The 23,087-nt window shown below is 31.4% G+C and overlaps 1 protein-coding gene across 12 annotated transcripts in view; it reads left to right on the top strand.

The window, feature by feature from the left end:
• The window catches only part of LOC112457807 (potassium channel subfamily T member 2), a 247,764-nt gene that overhangs the window by 107,686 nt on the left and 116,991 nt on the right, over positions 1–23,087 (top strand). The window contains exon 1 of one of the 12 annotated variants that reach the window (XM_025021060.1): positions 4,132–6,426. The exons of the other annotated variants lie outside the window; for them this stretch is intronic. Within the exon in view, the coding sequence (XP_024876828.1) occupies positions 6,248–6,426 (179 nt within the window). The 5' untranslated portion in view covers positions 4,132–6,247. Of the gene's footprint in view, positions 1–4,131; positions 6,427–23,087 lie in introns of those variants that run through there. 12 annotated transcript variants of the gene reach the window in all.

Here is a 23,087-nt window from a genome sequence, read left to right as displayed (position 1 = left end):
TAATTGTTATTCCATATACTGGCGAAAGAAATTTATTATTCTGTTTAAAATAAATTATATCCAAAAATGATTTTTTTATCGTAACTTTTTTGTTATTATTTTTTAAAAATAATATTTTAGCACAATGTTAGCACAACTTAGCACAACTCAGCACAATCAAAAAATTGAAAAAAACGAAAAGTGAGGGGCTGACCTAAAAATTCGTTTTTTTTTTTAATTTTTTTTTTGTATTTTTCATATTATGGTTATAATATTCGAGCACAATATAGCACAAACCTAGCACAATTCAACACAACCGTGAAAATATGTTAATTCTAAAAGTGGGGGGCTAACTTCTAATAGGTTGTAAAGTCGATATTCAAATCTATCGAAGTTTATTGTTGTCGTTTTTCCTCGATGCCGATTAGTTCTCTCGCTACGCTTACTTCATGAGCAGCTGTTATCGTATATTTTGACAGTTGTGTGTAATGTTAAAGCTAAATAGCGCGCGCGAAGCGTGTGGTGTCTAGTATTGTATAAAAATTGGAGTGGCAAATGAAAGCTGTTAACATTGTGCACATAAAATTATTTTCATTTTACAGAAATTTATCAATACGCTAATTGTCAAGAATGTGTTAATCCGTGCTATGACTGTATCTAAATTGTATCTAAATTGTACATAATATCTCAAGTCTACTTTTTTATTATTAAACTATTGTACAATCTAGGAGACAAGATAGAAAGTTATATTTCTGTGGACTGGTCAATTTACTTAAAACGATGCAATATAAATCTACGAGTAAAACTAATCTTGAGCTGCAGTTGGTTTTGAAAATTATTTTCACGAGACTTGGCGAGGAAATTTCTTATGCATACCTCGTGGCGGAGCACCCTTCAAGCTGCTCTTAATGTTGAGCTATTCCTTCTTCGCTATATCCTTGCGTCACGCGTCAATGTTTCACGTTCAACGATATCAGTACCTTACGACCAGAATAGTTTTACTCATAAATTTACATTGGGATATTTTGAGTACGAGAGCTATAGACCCGGTAGGCTACCCTAGGTTACCCGACGAATTTCAAACGTTTATGTGTATACATGACGCGGTGTGAAACTTGAAGTGGCCTCGGTAAAGAACCCAGAGAGGCAAGAATTAATCTTGCATGCGGTAACCACATAAAGTTTGACTTTTTTGCTGACCGAAGACATTCTTTATTCGTGACGGAAATTTATATACGTTAGGCACAAAGATATTCTTATATAAAAAAGTTTTAAATGTTAAATTAATAAGATTAATATATCTTTTAAAGATAAAAAATGTTGAACGTTACTAGATAAATTACAAAAAAAATATTTCACTGATATTTATCTAAAATAAAATGCAGACATTTAAAAAATTTGTAAACTATGTTGTTAGTATCACTATAAAGTAATTTTTAACACTAAAATTGCGATAAAAATATCGATTTTAATTAAAATCTATTTTACTAATGTTAATTTTATGTCTTTATATAACCGATATTTTAAATACTCACAATTTAATATATAATTTAATAAAAAATTATAAAATTAGAGAATAAGTAAATAACAATTAAACTATAATTTTAATTATTTATAACTCTGGAGTTAGAAGTTTAATGACTGACAGCTGGATTTAGATATAACTACATTAATTTCATCAAAAATTTTATGTACCTCTGGTCTAATATCAAGTAATTCGTGACTTGTATAACTCATTTGATAAATGTATTCAACCTTCAGTGAAATGAATTTTTGCAAATGCTCGATATTCGAGAATTCTTTTTATACATTATGCGTTGATTTACGTGCATCGTTTGCATATATTAGTGAGACTTTTACGATATATGGAACACTCGCAATCACGAAAGAATATTTTAAAAGTTTAGAGTGCGCGTATATTTCACATTATAGAAGTGTCGCGTCTCTTTCAATGAAATCCTCGTATAATTAAATCATCAATTACAAATACACAAATTGAATATTTATATATTTATACTAGAAAATATATTACTATAAAATGTCACCATTTTTTATTATATTAAATATTGCTTTTAATATTCTATTTAATGCTAAAAAATATTTTTGTCAAAGTGACACGTTTATTTTGTAAAATCTAAAAGGCAGAGGATCTTATTGAGTATAAAATATTCTTATTTTATAAAGTGGATTTTTTTTACCACTGATTTACAATAAGCAATTAGTTATATAATTATTATTTTCTTAATCTTTCAAAAGCAAATACTATAATAGTAATAATAATAATAATAATAAATGAAATTCGACCGATATGAATCTTACAATTAAATAGAGAAGATGCCATCTTCGGTCGGGCTGGATCTTGGTAGCTTAATAATAATATTTCTGTGAGAATTTTGTATACTTTTTCTAACGCAGTAAACTGCGCGCCGATTATTTGTCGGCTTGAAACTTAGTTTATTGAAACATCATATCCATATACTGTAATTGATAATCAATTTAACTTTTAATGCTAATATACGTCCTTTTTTAAATCATTGTAGAGAATTTATTGCGAAAAATATCACTCTAGCCAGGGTTTGAACCGTTGCTATTATCATTAATTTGTGGACTTATTACATCTTTTAATAAATCTATTATACATTTATACGCCTTACATTGATGTGCATTTACTTTGAAATAATTTTTTAATATTTTAAATATTTTAAAATTTTTATACCATATTGTATTAAACATGAAATATTTATATTTTTAAGGAAAAACCATTCGCTAAGCAAAGATCATCAGTCAAATCATAAATCATCGATCCGTCTGAAAGTTCTTATATCATTCAAAAGCGGAATCGCGTCTAGTCGATTGCATATATGTAAAAGATGGATTACGCGCTTATATGTACATATATGTATATGCGCGTCTTACTCATAGAACGCATCACAAATTCGACATTTATTTCGCTCATCACACCTCTTGTTGAAATAATACATATTTATTCTTGTCGTTGTTATAACCATTTTTTATATGAATTTGTTTACAAAAAAATATTATAGTAAATATTTAAAATGCTCTAATATGAAGTAGATTACTCTACGTACAGTGTATTAGCATAAAAGCATAAAACAGTTTCAATATAACTGGTTGGTAAATGTGCGTTAATATTAAACCGCATTATAGCAAACGGGATAATTTATCATTTGCGAGGATATTAAATAATTCCTTATTGTCTTATGCTATGATATTATACTAACAGGCTAAACTCATTAATTGACTGACATGCTTCAGCAAAGATGTTATCATTTCTGATTATGATGATAATATCAGAAATAAATTTACAATTTAAAAATTGCAGAAACTATTGTAATACAAGTCCGTAAGTCTAATTAAATCCATAATTAAAGATATATTATATATCCGCATTTATTGTTTAAAAGACAAAAATTATTAAGTATGTACATCAATTTAATATGACGTTTGATCATGTTTAATAAACTCAATCGTTGCATACATAATTCATATTCATTATTAGATTGTACTACTGCGATCAGTTAAACTGACAACCTTAAAAAAATACATTTTTTTTTCATTTCTTTTACCTTTATTTATTTATAGCTTTACAAAATTGATGAGAAGTTGCCTTCTCAACGTTTCCACGAAATAAAGAATAATGGTTTCCAACATTATCAATAATCAATGAGCAGAATTACTCGTATACAAGAAATATACGAAACATATATTATATACGAAAAAATATCTCTCCAGACATACAATTTTGAAGATTCTCAAGTCTTAATTCCGTTAAATAATGATAAAATATATATGAGAGATAATTGTACCTATAACTCTTCCGCAATTTATATGTCAATTGATAGATGGTAGTGAGAGAACGCGACGGATTCGAAATCGCATTGAACACTATAGTCGTGCGAATTACTATTTTTGATGTGGTTCCCCTACCGCGACTCTTTGTTTATCGGTTTCCCTTCGAGGGAGGCAATCGGGTAGTTTGTCGAGGAGAATCAGGAGAGGGTGACGAAGAGCGGAGCTTGCGCGGTGCTAGGGGTGCGCGTCGTCGCGACGGTGAGCTTGAGGCTGATTCCGCTAGTCGGCGCTAAGCCAGGCCACGCGAAGCGCGTTGTGCTTGCGGAGCCTTCGCGGGGAAGGACCTGTCAGGCCGGCGGTACGACAGCACCCTTCTCGTGCGCACGCGAGAAAGGTGGGCCGATGGTACCGCGACAACGCTTTATTTCTCAGTGAAACGACGGCCCGCACCGGACGCAAGCGGACAGAGGTAGCGGAGCTTTCGGAAGATGCGGTACCTGAAGAGAAAGTCCCGTTGCCTCATTGTGAAAGACCGCGTGAAACCGCATCTGTGACAGCGAACGTCACTCAAAGCGAATCGCTCCGCAATCAGTGATACCAGAAACGATTCCCAAAGTAATAGGACCAAGCACTTCCCCAAGAGGCTTCGAAATCGTAAATTTAAAAGTAAGACCGAGCGGAATTCCCAAGAAGCCTCTACGGTGGAACTTCGTAAAGAAAGGACCAACAATTATGTTGAGGAGCTTCGAAAGCAAAACTTTGAAAACAGGACCAACGTTTTCCAGGAAAACATAAACGTGATTGTTGACGAGAGAAGAGAGAACGTTTTATTGCACGACATTATGTTGGATGTCAGTTCGCGGGAGGAATGTGGAACCGTTTTCAAGAATGTCCTTCGGGACTGTACGAGACAACTGTGAGCTGGCGGTGGCATCGGAAAGAAAAAGACGCGGTGGACCACGAAAAGAAGGAAATCTTCTACAAAGGGATTTCCAATGTTCTTACAAAGCGATTCCACGAGGAGACTTCAACGAGTTTTGACGTCTTCAAGTTTCGACTCAGAGAATTTCGGGAAACGGCATCGGTCTCCTTGGGTGACTACAGTGCGATTATAGCGAGCTATTGTAACGTCGGCGAGCCGTGACCTCCGCAGAAACCTCTAACGACGCGTCGTGGTTTATTGATGCTATTTGTGGAATCGGTCTCATCACGATGTCAATCGTCATCATCATTCTCGCCCTCCTTCCAAACTAATAAATTCTTTACGACATTCTCGCTATAATCATTCATCGTTCGTGCGAACGCGTGGTGAAAGTTTTTCTTTTTTTTGGGACGCGTCATAGAGCGTTTTTCTCCGTTTGATATATTTGCGGGTATTTTTTTTATGCGAAAAAATCGTGTCTGAGTGAAAAGGTTTTGCAAAAAAAGCCTTCTTTTTAAGATAGCATAAAACACTCTTCTTAAGGATAGCAACGAGATCTTTTCTTAAGAGGGACAAGATTAGTATCGCAGCAACGAGGAAGAAGTAGATTACAATTGCGAGATCCGGAGAATTTGCTTAAGTGTATTCGATTAAGGGAGCAATATCAACGAACAGCGAAAAGGAGAAAAGGGGAAAAAACGGGAGGGTAAGCGAGGGAAATATGACGTCCGACATTGTGCGATGAGTAAACAAGCGGGCGCACCTTCCTTCTAATTACGAGATACTTAACGAGCACGCTGGTTGGTGGGTCCAAAAAACGTAGAATATTTTTAATACGCGTACGCACAACGCGCACGCATACACGTACGTACGATACGCACACAGTTACGGCGCGTCGTCCAGAATGATGGATAATTTTAAGTGCAGCATAGGAAGTAATTGACATTTAAACGTTTTAACAAGGAAGGATTCAAAAACGGCGGTCCAATTAGACAGCGAAGTAGCGAAATACGTGGTCCAAGTTCTAGTGGCTTAGTCGTATTTTTCTGCTGTCTCTTTATACGCGGTTCCGATCATTGTGATCATTTACGCTGCGATGTAATTTTTTTTACGGGTATATCTTCGTGGATTGTGTACACCGGCGAAGAGGGTGGTGAATGCAAAGGGGTGGTGGAAGTACTCTACGTGTATCGTGCAAGTACCGAACGCGGTTAGGCGCGCCCGTGTTCTAGAAGTTTCTTTCTGGTTCGTTAACCCTTGCCACGAGCGATCGTGCGTGTTACGAGACTGTAACTACGTCGCTCTGCTCCGAGAGGGGTACATATGTCGCTACAACCGCGATTGGAGCACTCAGAACTCCCGCTCATCGTCCCGACGGTTCTCGTCATTGAAGACAAAAACGGAAAATTTTCATCACACAGCGGTGAGAAAATACCGGGCCAATGGGAAAATACTGAACGAGAGGAAGGATAATTGCGCTGGAGCAAGAAAGGTACCTGTGACTGTGTATAGCGATTCCGTACTCCCGACTATATGAGCGCCAGTTTCGATATAGTGAAAAGATGGAGGACGTTCGTGGTGGCACTGTGGAATAATGCGACTGAGCGGATCCGAGATGCCTCAGCGAGCAAGACGTTAACGATGACGACTTCTAGCAGATACAGTAGTTACAACTGCCTTACCAGTTGGGATAGCTACGATCGAATTCCAAGGTACCGATCGTTATCGTTAATCCTTAAGGACACGTCATGTTTGATCGCGTTTGAAAATTTCTTATAATATTTCATAATTTATTATTGTCGTGATTTTAAACCAACGCACAAAATATTTCCTTGGCGTAAATATTAATCGACACTTTAATTTCACAAATTAATTGGAGACAACTGTATTATTATTGTTAATTAAATTGAATCGTAATTTTTGCGATAACACGAAGTGCAAACGGGAATTGAAAAAATTTACTAATATTTCTTTTAGACGTTACATTTAATTGTAAATTAATAACAAAATTTACAATATTAATTATATAACAACGATCAATCTAATTTCTGCAATTTGCGATCTACTACTTGTATGTACATATATTCACACAAGCATTCATTCTGCGCTTCTACTTGTACGACCAATAATATCTTTAATAATGAATTACAATCTTCTTCTGACTAGTTAATTCCTTTTGGTTATAAGAATCGATTTACCATTGTTGTTATTGTGATGCCGCACTTTCTTCTGTCCTTCACGTATTTCTCTCATTTTTTACACTTTCATGATCTATACCGCTCATGCCAAACATATTAATCGCGCAACGGACTTTTACTATCCTGTAAAGCTAAGATTGATTTTGATGTGCCCCGGTTAACTAGCGATGTGTTAGGACACACGAGTAAATATTTGCTCCGCAATCTCGATCCTGACTTCGTATATTCGTATAACTACGGATCCGTTGTTCGTCGTAACCAACGTCATTCGAACGTGTTTGGAGGGTAAAATGAATAAATGTTCCAAGCGTCACAAAAGAAAAATTAATTTTTCCATACGTCAAAATAAAAAAATAATTTTTTACATTTTTTATACAATTAATATTAATTGTTATTAATTAATTATTATGATGCAATAAAAGATGATATAAAAGAATTTCTTTTAAGAAAATTGTTCTTTTGTGAAAATTGTTGTCTATAACTTGATTACGATAAAGACAAAATTATTATATTGTCAATGAAGTTAAATTACTGCATGCTGATAATTCATTTTGCTGTACATTAATATTAACAAATTTTTATCATATTTAAATTTACCTTTGATTTTTGTTTTAACGCAACTCTTTATCTTCATGTTTTGCTCGACAATATAACTCAAGCAATATTTCAATATTCGTCATGAGAATCCAATACGCGACATGGGTAAACGATACAGTGTCCACCATTCATTTTTAATCTGCGGTAGAAATAACGGTCGCCTTCGGTGGCAGATGAGTTTGCCGCTCGTTAAAATACGACAAACGGCAACGGCTCGTTCGCGTTTCACGGGTATTTAACGTCGGCTATCTCGTTACAAGGGTGATCGCGAGTATCAATCTATCAATAACAGGAGGCGTTATAACGCTCTTCCGGCGCGAACGAGGTATTATCGGCCTACTCAAATGCCGATGCGCGAGATATTACATGTCATATATGTGCAGTCGAGTAGAAGTACCAGCTGATTGTAATTCGTTCTAATCCGCAAGAATATGTCTCGAGAGTTGGAGCTTTACACAATTATTCTGATATTTCAGTGACATTTCTTCTTTTTCGAACATTTTAATAATTTCATTGATCAATATTGAGTATTACATTAAATAGAAATAATTGCAAAATAAAAATAATAGCCTGCTATAAATATTTAACTAAAAGTAATTAATTTTGTAAACAAAGAAGAAAAAGAAAAAGGACATTTCGTAATTACAATTTTATTTGAAAAATTTCTACAATCTATTACAGCGACTCGTATTCTATAACGTTTATATTGAGAGACAATATATGTATAGTATATGTTACACAAATAAAATATATTTTTATAGGTGTAGAAATTTTAAAAGACGTATTTCTTTTTATTACGCTCCTTAATCTTTAAAGGACAGCGAAATGTTATAACGTTTTAAAATCAATGTTATATTTTGTATCCAATTATATGTTAAACATATATTTAAGAAAAAAAACCTGCTTTCTGAATGTTAAATATGAATCAGATATTATATGATTTCAAATAGAAAGAAAATTAAAGAATTACGTATATAATTTTCTCTGAAAACATTTGATCAATTGCAAAAAATTTTTATTATAGTCGACAAGAGATCAAATGAATAATTCTTTCTATATGTTGAAGTATAATAATCTTTAATCCATTATCAAACTTTTATTCAAGAGTGATAATTTTCTATTATAATGCGATGTGCCTTTTCTTTCATCTCGACATGTAAGCACTCGTTTTATTCGGTGGAAAGTTTAATTTGACACTGGCAAAATTGGCGACTAATTGAAGATTCGTGCGCCATTTTATACTCGGATTTACAAGTGAGAAATAAAGTAACTGACCAGATGGATTCTTTCATCTGTCGCTATTGACTCTCCGCTTATTCTTCAACTTCATTTTAGCCGCGTAACGAACAGTTGTACAATCTATTGGCTCTTACCATTCAATCTTCCTTCGGGTAAATTCTGTTGGCACAACGAATGTTTGCCTATCCTTTTTTCTCTTTACGCATTTTCAGTGACTACATGGAGAATGAATTCAACGAGTGAACGTGATATCCGTGAAGATCACAGAGATTAATATATGGATATATATTATACATATAAAAATGTTTCTTTTTTTATAATTATATATCGCATTTAATTTGATAATATTTGCCAAATCAAAATTACGTGTGCTTTGTACTGTTACTATTTTCTTAACTCATTATCGCTATTTTCTGCTTATATTACTGTTCGCGTGTGCGATATTATCCGACACGGACTTTCTTCTGATGAAATAGTCCAAGTGCCATACCGATTTATTTTTCTTTGAGTTCTGCTGTATGATATGCAGATACGATGGCGAAATGAACTGTAATAGCAACGCCCATAAACCTTTCGGAATTAATAAAAGATTCTTACGTTCCGTGCTTTCTTAACGGAGAACTCATGGTTGTTCGTTTTTTTTTGCTCCTATTAGTGCTTGCGTGACAAATTTCATTCAACGTGAAATGCCTTTCAGTGTAATGCTACTTTTGGTTTCGGTAAACTGTTATTCCAATTTCTCTCTCTTCGAAATTTCAAGTTATGTAGATATCTTAATCAAACACATTATAATGACAAAGTATATTATAGTATAAAATAGATCGTACAATGAATGTAAAATAACTTCTTAATAGATAATCTTAATATTACTACTTTTTACTCACGCTAGCTTTTGCATATAAGATCTGCGTCTGATACGGAAAGTTTCGTCGATAAAACACCGTAAAGATTATCAGTTGTTTTGTTCAAAATTTTTGTGCAGTACCGGTAATCATGCACTGATATAGAAAAATTTTTGGTATTTGCGACTATAATTGCATAGTAAAATAATTATGGTAGGAGTTAATTTCATAGTTATTTTGCTATAATATTAGTAAATATAACCTTACAATAGTTATAGTTGTCATAATTTTACTATATATAATTTTTAGTTATAATTTTTACTATAATTTTTAGTTGTCCCCAATAGGGATAACTGCAACTATTGTAAGATTATACTTACTAATATTATAGCAATAATAACTGTAAAATGGTAACTCCTACCATAATTATTTTACTATGCAATTATAGTCGCAAATACCAAAAATTTTTCTTTTAGTGTATAACTTAATTTTCTAGAAAATTATCTTATTTTATAATAAAAAATCAGCAAACTATTTTTTACTACTACTTTATAATACATAAAATATTTCTCTTAAAAGTTATATTCAAACAAATTATTATTTTAAGAATTATTTGATTAAGAATTATTTAATTCATTATTGTTGATATATATTTGTGTTTCTAATAACTAAAAATAACATTTTTTTATAGATTATAATTTAGGATATAAAAATCAAGTCAAATATTATTTTTCAGATTATATCTGAAAATGACTGAAAAGACTATATCAAATAATCTTTAGTACTTATACAATTATTTATTACTTATACAAAAATTTGGTACTTATATAATTATTTGATTTTTTAGATTAAAAAATTAGAAAAAATATAAAAACTGATAAAATCTTTATTTAAAAGATCAAGGCCGTATACAATCAAAATTATAAAAGAAAAAAAGTGCGCATTTTCTAAGAATAAACTATATAAATATTCTAGCAGTAAAACAGAATATATATGTATATAGCATATTGCACTGTAATAAAATGAAATATACATTATATATGTATTAAGGAAATACGTCTGATATATTCTCCAGGCAATAAAGTTATTACGCCGTTATGGTGTCGAAGCGCTATTCAATGCGATTGCAGTTCTCTTAGGGACGATTATAGAGGCGATACTAGCGACGGATAATAGGATCACATTGCACTTTGCCGATCTATTAAATAATGCATCGTGTCCCTGCCACGTCCTCATCGTAGAATTTTACATACGATGGGCTTTCGTAGCATCAGGGCCTTTTCTGAAAATTATATTTATATGGCGGAAGAGATGCTCTGAGTGCATTCGTGTAATACGCACGTGTATATATTAAGTATATTTAGACTCTTACGGTCGTTGCATCCTGTTCTTGTAAAATGCTTCTACGAAGTTATAATACATGCGGAATGTCAGCACGATATTTTTCAAAAAACTTTTATCCATCTTTTGAAATTTAAAATGCAACTCGAGAAAGTGAAGTAACTTCAATGAGTTTATTTGCAAGTTTTGTTAGTTTTTAATTGCTGCGAGCTCTTGAGCTACGATCTTAAGAGCTTTAATTATCATGATAAATTCAAAGACAAGAATATACACGAATTAACTTATCCGTTTTGGTTGCACAATTATTTAATATTATTTCAGTTTTTTTTAAATACGTTTAGAATAACAATGTTTTTTTTCAGAAATAATGTTCTTTTTTAGTGCATATTTTTATTTAATGCTGCATGCTATATATTATTATGATTTTACAGTTTATCTTTATTTTATTTTCTATAAATTTGAAGATTATACACTGTATATTATTGATTTTTTCTAAAGTTTTATATTTAGTATTAAATTGTAATAATAATAGCAATTTATCGCGTATTTTAATATCTATAATATTTGCATTTTTGAAGATTCAACAGATTTTACATTTGACTCGATTTTTAATTCTAATTAAGATCGGATTTGTAATTCTTTTCAGAGGAGGATCATGTACATACATACACTTACACATATATGTACACATACACATATATTTTTTTTTACGTGAAAGTTTCACAACATCATATAATAGTATGATAACACACATTAAAACAATTTATGACTTTATTCAGTGATATATGTACTGTTATGCAATTGTTTCAATTAGTGTACACAGTTGAAAAACTTGTGTTAAATTTAACATAAATTATTTGTCCCAAACGGTCCACTTAAAATTTTGTATTTATTTAACATAATATAGATATGTGTTAAATGATAACACTGATACTATGTTGATATTTCAACAAAAGAGAAATGTGACTTTGATTATAATTTGAAGTTAATTGGGTGTACAATTAATATAACTTTTATGATGAAATTAACACATAAGAAGTATTCTTTTTACACTTTACAAATGTAACAACTCAAAAAGACAACTTTTATAGAGTAAAATCAACACTCTTTTTCTGTAAATTTTAACATATTTAATAAATACGTACAAATTGTGTTACTTTAACATAATTTTTAAATCATTTTAATAATTTTACATTTTATAAGTTTAGTTAACATAGTAGACATGTGTTATATTTACACATATAAATATGTTGATTATTTAATTCAGGTAATTTCTTTAAATCGACCGTGACTGGCAATATATAACGTCTTTTCGATATGAACATTGAAAAACTGTGAGCCAACTTGGTTTGTCGGATTCACACAGCACTTTTTTTGGTTCAATCATCGAGACATTATTAATTTCTACCATGGGTTTTGGTCAGTTGATGTAATTTCTAAATTAAAAAGTTTTAAATTTTTATTGCAAAAAATATTACCCCAGCTAGGGTTTGAACCTGGAACCTTCCGTATACCGTGCGGGTGTCGTGCCAATTCGACCACTGGGGCACTTTCAACTTATAGTTGTTATTGCGATAAATATTACCACAGCCCCAGTGGTCGAATTGGCACGACACCCGTACGGTATACGGGAGATTCCAGGTTCAAACCCTGGCTTGGGTAATATTTTTCGCAATAAAAATTTAAAATTATTTAATTTAGAAATTACATCAACTGACCAAAACCCGTGGTCGAAATTAATAATGTCTCGATGATTGTTCCGAAAAAAGTGCTGTGTGAATTCGACAAACCAAGTTGGCTTACGCGGTTTTTCAATGTTCATATCGAAAAGACGTTATATATTGCCAGTCACGGTCGATTTAAAGAAATTACCTGAATTGTTATTTTATACTAACAAAAGAAATTTATTATTCTGTTGATTATTTAACACAAAAACTTTAACCAGCAGATTGTTTCACAAAAGTACACAAATTTTTCCAACTGTGTAGTACTCACCTGTGAGCATACGAATTTGTGCTGACATAAAGCTGACAGTAGGTCCTCGTACTGAGATACCAGAGGGCCGTTTGTGGTAATCGAAATGCCTTGTTCCCGCAAACAGTCATTGCCACCGTCATCTCGCAGGAAATCCGACGTACCCCGTCAGGACCCCGCTTCTTGTCCTGTTAATGAAACACGGGCGAGTGGCAGTCGCTGTCGAGCCGGGTACTGCCAAACCCGGACGGTAAATTGATCGTAAAAGCGACGGCTAGCACTTCTCGGGCGACGAGCTGGCAATTAATTCCTGCCACATTTACACGTCGCGAACACACAAGGGTCTCCCTCGAACGCGATCTTAACCCGATACTGGAGCACAGTGCCCCAGAACTGTCTCATTCTCTCTCGTATGAAATGCTAATCAATCGAAGAGTTTGGAACATAAATTATATTCCATTAAAATGAATGTGTATTATAATTCACGATTATTTAACAAATTCAAATAGCAATTATACGAATAAAATAACTTATTTGTATTAAAAATTACACAAAAATGATAGATATATTAAAAAGCATAAAAATATTTAATTTTCTATAAAAATTAAAGTATCGTTTTATTCTTATTGTTAGATTATTGTTAGATATTCGATTAAAAATTATTTTTAATAAAAATAAAAGAGTTACTGTTTTTAAACAATTGAAAGTGAAAGAACAATATACATTAAAAGTAAGCTTAAATTGGTAATTTAAAATGGAAAATTATATATGAAAGGAAAATGACAAATAATAATCTAACTTTTGTCGATTTAAAATTTTTTTTTATTAATTATCTTAAAATCCTGTATTTAAAAGAAAGGGCGGATAAATAACAATATTTTAGGATGAATTTAAAAAATTACTTTTTTTAAATTTATTTCCAACCACTTTATTGTGATTTTTTATGCAAACACTCTTGGCCTTTAAGAAAGTTATGCTTTAGGTCGGTTATATGTTCTACGGTGCAAGTATTTACTTAAATCTGATTTTGCTTAATGCGTATAACTTGTTATTATTTATTAATTCAGCAAAATAATTGTTTAGAATCAATTACATTAAAATTTAATCATATTTGAATATCATGCTTTAAATTTATGGCTTAATTATTGTAAATAGTTTATGAATAATTTTATGTTTTACTCATTGTATTAAAAAAATGTACATAACATTTGTACATAATGTTTGGTTTCGATATTATTTTTGTGTATTACGTATTGGAAAATAATGATATTAATAAACAAATGTGCAGTTTATAACAAATTGTAAAGTTACATTGCTAAATTTTTTCCGGTTTAAATATAAACATAAATATAAATCTGTATTAATGAATAAAAGTTGTTAGTGAATCTTTGCGGAACAAATGTACAATTAATCAGCTTTAATAAATGTTATCACTATAACAATAAAACATTGTAAAATACATACTTTTAACAAATCATGGAACTAAAAATTATGACATATAAAATTATATCTGTTTATTTCATATAGTTGGACAAGATGGAGACTATAAACATGATGAACCTCTCGATCACTCCATTAATATTTCTCTTTTAAAATCTATAATAGATTATGATAGATACGAAGTATAATCCATTACGCTTGAATATGCGATAAGCTTATTTGTCATTGCGACAGGTTTCAGCTTATGTACCTTTGAACAACGGCAAATTACATAAATCAGCTGCGTTTCGATCATTATGTCGTCCGCCATTCCGTATCAGTTTACCGGTGCACTCCACTATAATAAACCACTTGCAGATAATAAGCACAGAGAACAGAGAGCCGCAAATGTCACTACCGTCAACGCGAGAACCGTAAAATAAAATATTTTTAATGAAATTCGTGGAGAGCATAAGTAGAATATCTGATTGGATCTTTTATAACAAGTAGCCAGTGTAGTATATGTATTTCCGAACAGTTGTATGTGCGAGAAACATTTAACAATAATTAAAATTTGAATTAATTTGATCAAATTTAATAAGTTTAAAATAGAATAAATAACGATTTTATTATACGGTTAATATTTATACATACGCCCATGTGTCTTTTAGATTCGAAAGACAATTGAGCTTTTCTAGCTGTCGTATATATAATTTTACATTGAATTTAACATAGAGTATATGTGGAATTTTCTAAGTTTTCAAGAAACCATTCAGCTTTGCCTTTTAGCTTTTGCATGAAAAGTACAGAAATTATTAGTGAATATAAGATTTGCGATATACAATATTTTATATTAAAAAATATTTTCAATCGTGATTATCGCTGCCTATGTTTTGCAAATTTATATTATCTTTATAATACGCAATATGCGTGATTGGCTCTCTTAATAAATTCAAAAGATCTTTGCTTTCTAGCTATCGTATATGTATTTTAAGAGACTATACTATTGAACTTTGCCTTCTAGCTTTTGTATGAAAAAATTAATAATTTAAACCTATTAGTTTTAATACACAATAATAATAATTAATATTTTTTCTTATTTTGTGATCTAAGGTGTCTATAACATTAACAAATTTAATTATTTATTATTTATTTATTTAATATTTATTTATTATTAGATAGTCAATAAAAATAATTAATTTTATATTCAGAAAACCATTTAAGAAAAATGTAAGAAATTAATAAAGTATTTAAGAAACACATACAAATACACACACACACACACACACACCCATTTAGCACAAATTGTGTCAATGTTTTTGATGTTATCAGTTAAAAGTTAAATTATTACAATATGAATTAGCCTATTGCAGTCATGACAACAGAACAAATTGAGACATGTTACAATTATTGTTGTGCCCATTGTTTTCTTACTTCTATCACCTTCTAAACGCAAGTTTGCGTATATAAATTAAATAAATGCGTGCCGCAAGATAAACTTTTATTAAAGTTTCACGCAAATTCAATCTGTTACAAAAACGGCGCAATCTACGAACAGACAGCTACTTTGGCTTCGATGACCATTTCTACCTTGAAGTTCTAATATCAAAGCAAGTGATTTTATTAAAATTGAATTTAATATCCGCTCGTTTTCGTTAATATCAGTAACGAGCTCTTGAAATTATTCTCGAGAGATTATAATAGGATTTGCTTCGCACTTTGCAAGCGCAAAAGAATTCATTCCGCAGAGTTTTCTTTTTGACTGATTTAAAAATAGTCAAAATGAACAAGTTGATTTATTTCTACTAATATAAGACATATAAATAAATTCTCTTAAAAATATAAATATAACATATAAGTGAAACGCATAAATCTACGCAGTTTGCGTATGGTTTATAAAGCGATTTATAAATCTAATTTATAGAACATATTAATCTCCTCAAATTTTAGATTGCATACGTTTCTTGGCTCAATGTAGTTAATTTATATTATTTATTAATACGTATAAGGTTTCTTTAAATTATCAAAAATAACTCCTATTTCTGTATTACATTAAGACATTTAAAAACATTACTCTTTATAAATAAATTATTATATATTTTAATATCTAGGGGAGAGTGGGCACCCTTGAACCACGTTTTTTCAAATCACATTAAAAATAATTTTTAATAACTTTATTATAATATAAATGAGACTATTCGATGTTTAATATAATAAACTTTGTTTGTAAATGATTTAAGAAGTAAATTTTCAGAAATATTTTGCAAAAATAATGATATTTCGAAATGTTGCGTTTTTCACAGTGGACCAAAAGCGTGGGGTCGATTGAGCCATAGTGTAGGGTACACTGTGACATGTAATGTGAAAGGTAGGGTATTCTGTGACACGTAGAAGAAATGTAATTGAAAACTGAAAACAAAGCCTCACAGCGACTCGATTACATGTGATCTGTAACTAAAAGGTGAAAAAAAGAGAAAATAAGCGTAGTTCTGTACGCGTGGAACAGAAGACCCCATCAACCTGCGTCACATTGGACCCCACTGAACATTGATATTATTTATCGTAAATATTTCAGATACAAAACAAGTAAACGTTTTTGTGCGCACTTTGGTATTGAACCTAGATCCCGACGAACGTCTTATGAATTTTTTTTTAACTGTAGAATCCTTAGAAATCCATAAATATCAAAAAGTTATGACAAGTAAAAATTTACTTTGCAAGGCTCCAATTACATATCTGCCTTTAACTAAAGTATATATGCTTATTTCGGCATAATTTTTTGATGGAAGTTATATGTTTTGAAAACGAAAGTTTTTATACCCATCGTTACTATTTTGCAGAACGTTAATACAGAAAACTCGCACTGTCACATTGGACCCCGCTCAAGGGAGCCCACTTTCCCCTATACATTTTATAGCTATATATATTATAGACTTTATTATCTGCCGATATTTAATTGTCACGTGACAACAACTGATGACATATTTTGAACAAATTAATTAAATAAATTTTAGATATTTGTTGTAATTAAAAATATAAAATTAAACAATACAAAACATTATCAAAATAATAAAATGCAAATACTAAAATAATAAGGAAATATTGTGTGTGTTAATTTTACTCTACTTTAGCTTGTGCGAGTTTGCATTTTTATTTTAATGCACGTAAAACAATTAATTTGTTATACGATACTTCTATTACTAAGATATGTTAATTACGTTACAGTATGAAAATTGTGCAAAATTTGAATTTTTTTTAAATAAATAATTCAGGTATTATATAACCTTATGGAACGTAAAAAATACGAAAAGAGAAGCAAAAATAGGAACAGAATCTAATAACTTGCATGTCAATAACAATATCCAATATTTAAGAAATTCTAGAAACTTAAAAATAAATAACCTACATTTGACTGATTGGCCAGATTACCTACTATTGCCGAGAATATAAGAAATATAAAAGAATTAGGTATTAGTGTTCAAAAATTAAATCATGCAGCTAGGTAAAAAATAGATTATCGAATATTTTCGCTTAGCTAGACAAATACCTACGTTTGTTTTAAGTCTTAAGTCAATTATATGAAATATGAAATCCAAATAATATTTATCGATGTTTTATATCCCATTTAGGATAAAAATTTATGATGCAATAACACAATAATTTATCCTCGAAAATTAAACTTTAACTGACTGAAAAAATGTTTTTGCTTTCGAGCTTTATAAATATGTACTTTGTTAGTTGAGATAGAACAGCATTGGACATCAAAAGCAGAAAATTTTCTCACTTGAAGCACTTTCCGTCCATAACATTTGTACAACAAACTTTTCAAAGGTCTACCAAGTCTGAAAGTGAATTAATTAATAAATACCTAATTAAATCTACTGACTAGGTAAACATTTCAATATTTGAATATTTATAGATGTCTTGATAAATTTTATAGAAAGAGATTATGTATTATAAAAGAAATATCGAGCAAAAGATTTCTATATTTAGCGATATCTTAAAATACACATTGAGACAATTATATAAAAAATTTGTGAATATTATTTTTTATGTTAATTATATAATGTATTATTTTTATAATTTAAAGTTAATACATGTTATCAATTATCACAATTAATATATTACACAGTATCACATATATAAGCTGAGGGAAAGAAAATTTACACAACATTATCAGTATACAAGGCTACATATGCCGTATACGTATTATGCGAAGCAAAATATTAGTATAAATTTACTTTGACAAGATTTTGCATTTAATATTTACTTATTATAATATCGTCGCACAATATCACGACGGTCTGACGTGAACTATTTTCTGCTTTATGATGTCTTAAAGTGAGCGACCTCGCGGGAAAACATCGTTTTCTTCGAAAACTTGTTAGAACACCGTCGGCGCAAAGCGCCTTTGGCGCTTTGGTGAGCACGATGAAATTTTATCTCTATGCTCTTTCACCCTCGCTGATGAGCGATGGCTCGAACAAACAAAATCGCAGGAATGCGGACGTGTCCCCTCATCATTTTTTTATCACAACACTCAAAATAATTTTTGAAGTAAAGTAAATAAAAAACAGCATGTGGATTAGAAAAGAATACGATTTTTGGAAGGAAACTGATGCAAAAACCTTGTAAAAATCTTTTTAAAAGCTTTCTGGCAAATGTAGCGAGTGTTATAGCAATTCCGTGCAATGTAATGAATTGACATGATTTGATTCTTTTAAAAATTCTGTACACTATCATCACTTTCTAAGTTTAATTCATTTATTTTATCTTTTTCTTGATTTGTGTTGTCTCTCTTTAAAATTATGTATTTGTATTATTACGAAAAGAACATATATTGTTTACGTTATATTTTATTTTTCTTTACTCAATGACATTATCGCACATACACATTATGAAAAAGTAACACTTTATTTATGATTTTTTAATTTATATTTTAATGAACTTAATAAAATTTATTTTTGTTGTTAACATATTGTTTTATTATAACAACTTGATTTTATGTATTTCCGAAAAAATGTTTACAATGTTGAATATTTTCTCGGAAATACATAAAATTCGTCTAGTTATGATCATATTATATTACCGTATTTATATATTTTTGGTTTAAAACATTTCTATACAAAATCCTTTATTCAAAACTGGAACACGCAACGGCTTGTAACAGAAGGGATTATAATGAGTGAATCTAGCTCTGGAGATATGAAAGAATAGCGCGAGAACTTGACGATGAAATTCTCAGCAATTCCTCGAATATGACGTATGTGTACTGCCTTATGTGTTGTAAAGAAAACAAGAAAGAATGAAGAATGGAAGTGGACATTCACTGAGTGCTCATTATACAGTTTCCTCATTGTGCACGAGAGCCATCCTGAGCTCGCGCGAAAGTCTAATCGAAAACTTTTGTACTCCTCGGTGCTCTCCCAGTTCTCCAGTTATATTTCGCTTTCCCTTCGCCTGTCCTCTCTCTGTCTTTCCCGAACAAATCTCCAGAGGGTTATAGGACTTCACGGCGATGCTCGAGATAAGAGAAAAGAAAGAAGGGTAGCGTAGAAAAAAGTCACCGGAGAGAGAAGTAGCGGTAACTCGCATAGCGGCACCGAATCGAATCATAGCACCTACGGGAAATAGGTTTTGGCGGATCATACACTCGGACCTGTCCGATCAGATAATACTTGAACCACTGCAACCACTGAAGACAATCGACGCAACATAAAAGCACTTTCGCGTTCCTTCGAACTTCGCCGATAGATAATTACACTATATTGACAAGGGAACCTCGCAAACCCGAAAATCCTGATTTTGATAAAACTTTACATACATGTAGGAGAGGGGAGAGGGTAAATAGATGAATTTAGAAATTTTTAGTTGCGGCCCAAAAACGGTTATAAGAGGGTCATCTATTAGAAAAAATTGTTCCTCTTTTTTTAATTTTTTTTTTTTAATATGATTAATATATGGTTAAATAAAAATGCTCTTACCATAAAACTTTTGTGTAAAACATTTTTTGATATATCGAATACTTTCGAGATATATATTTAACCCTAGAGAGGTAATATAAATTTTCTCATACGTGAAAAGCCAAGCGGGGTATTAAATTACCCCAAACTTATACCGCGTGTATAATGTTCTATTTGTTGTTAGAAAACTTTTTAATAGATAATTTTGTTTGTTCTTTAATAGGGAAGACGATAGTAGTCATCAATTTGCGGTAGTAAAAAAAAAAACAGTAAAAAAATTTCGAAAAACAAAACAAAGAACCAAAAATTGGGCTGAAATGACTTTTTTTATAAAAAAATGCTGTAGTTTTTCATAAAATTCACCGATTTTAAAAAATCCAACGGATTTTGAAAAACGAATAGACAACCTTCAAGGGCATGTAAGCGACTTTTTCGTTTCTTAAAAAAAAAAACATTTCTTTGAACGTCTGAAGTAGAGGAAATGACGAAAAACTGTCGGATGAGAAAAATCGCAAAAAATGGAAAGTAAAACAGATTCTGTCGATTATTATTTATTTGAAAGGTAGTCAAAAGTTATAAAAGTATATGGAAACAGTAAAATTAACTCCACCAAAACTTTACAAAGTTTTGATCAGTTGCTGTGCAAGAACAGCAAAAATGAAATAATTGACCGAATCTTAAAGAATTATACATGAAACAGGGGTAGAATTTTCCGGGGAGTGCTATAAAGTGTATAATTTTTTGTTATTACCGATTTTCACAAAAAATCTGAAATATATTTTACTGTGATAAAAGTCGAACGTAAACGGTTAAGTAGGGGTACTACGTTACCCCAAACGATTTTCTTTTTCGGTCACAGCTGCTGCACGGATCTAACGCACTCGCTAAATGATGGAGGTCGACTGCCGGATGACTAAACTGAATTATGGTTAGGGTCTCAGTATGAAAACTAACCTTCCTAAGTCAGGGGCGTAATTTGAATTTCGCGTGGGGCAACGTATTACCCCACATTACCTTTCTAAGGTTAAAAAGGCAAGAAGCCACTCTTACATATCAGGGGTGGTTTCACCTTTTAGAATCGTTTTTAGGCTACAAATAAACATCTCTAAATTCGTTTATTTACTCCTCCCCTACATATGTAAAGTTTCATTAAAATCAGAATTTTCTGGTTTACAAGGTTCCCTCGTGAGTGAGTAATTTTATCGAAGCATTCATAATTTTACCGCATATTTTAAATTAAAAGCAATTGTTAATCTGATTTTAAGTTATGTATACATATACATATACATATACATATATATACAATATATATATATATAACATAAAGATAAAAATATAAAATTAATTTTCTGTTTCTCAAAATATAAATTTGATCTTTTGAGCAATAAACATGTTAATTTGAAAACACCACTTATTAGAATCCAATTTGCGCGAGATACGTGGGCTTTTCTTCGTTTTTTTCCGCGGTCATATAGTTGATGGAATGCATGAGGAACGAGAGTCCCGACGGGTTTATAACCGATCGAACAATCTTTTGACGTAATCGTGGGGTTGGAAGTTTCTTCTTTCAGTCCTAAGCGTGCGAGTGACGCGTGACGTCTAAATCCCTCCGCTCAATTACTGCGAGACCACCTCGGCTCGTCTCTTTTTCCCTCGTCGAACTCTCGGCTACCTACGTTCCGGAATTCTTGTCACATGGCGCGAGAAGAGACACCGCGAAAGTCGATTTGTCAAGTCGCCGCCGCGTCGTGGAGAGAACAAGCAATCATGTAGTTAATACGCGCGACTTATTGTTAGCTACCGATCTATGTGTATAAATTTTTTACGAGAAAAAGCCAATTTCGCGCTTTCTCTCTTGTTTAATTTTTATGAGATCTTGTACGAGATAGATAATAATATTTGCAAATGTATCGATTATATAAGCATCAATGGATTTATTTTTTACTTTATTCGTATCAATACAGTTATGAAAATATCATTAAATTACATTTTATTACTATGTAGCTTGAAAAAAAAAAATAGTTTTAAAAAATGTGTTTTTATTTTTTTATATTTATGCTCTGTAAGTTAACTTAGTTAACATTAACGTTTAACTCACTCAGTATCAAGGTAACTTTACATTTATGTAATAAATATTAGAAATTTTAATATTATTTAATATCAAAAGAGTTAAAACTTTTTCTCTTATTTTCTCAGTAAGTTTATTGAGATATCTCACTAAATGTTAGTCTCATCACTCTACTTATATAGTTATAAAATTTTCTTTTATAACGTAAAAGTTGCTCCTGATAATACAATTTCAACTGCTTTTTTTTTAAAGTTACATTTATTTATTTATATCAGTATTACTGTTTGTTAGTGACATACTCGTAGAAAGACCTTCTACAAATGGATTTAATCTGACATTTATGCGAAATCATATATGAGAAATCAGCGAAGGAAATGGGAAGTATTTATGTGTCTACACTGTATCCGCTTTAGACTCGAGGGTAGTGTAACAATGTCGGTAGTTTACAAATCGATATTGTCGACCTCGAGGAAGGCATTGTCACGTTGTACCTTCCCATACGACTGTTCATTTCGATCTGACCACATTTACAACTTTACAGCTTGATACACCCTGTTGTGAAGTTCCGTATCGTGTCTCGAGAATCTGTTACTGTCGTAACAAACAACACGATACATGTCCACGCCCAGAAAAGTCGCATTTCCGTCGATCAACGAAACTTCGCAAAATACGTGGTAAATTGTTCCAGTATTAACTATTGTTCTGAGAAACGAGCGAAGAAACTTCTGCATG

This window comes from Temnothorax curvispinosus, unplaced genomic scaffold (genome assembly GCF_003070985.1).
Source record: "Temnothorax curvispinosus isolate PA1 unplaced genomic scaffold, ASM307098v1 QBEX01008326.1, whole genome shotgun sequence".
Taxonomy (NCBI): Eukaryota; Metazoa; Arthropoda; class Insecta; order Hymenoptera; family Formicidae; genus Temnothorax; species Temnothorax curvispinosus.
Note: the sequence above shows the minus strand (reverse complement) of the source record. Positions and strands in the feature narration are given on the sequence as shown.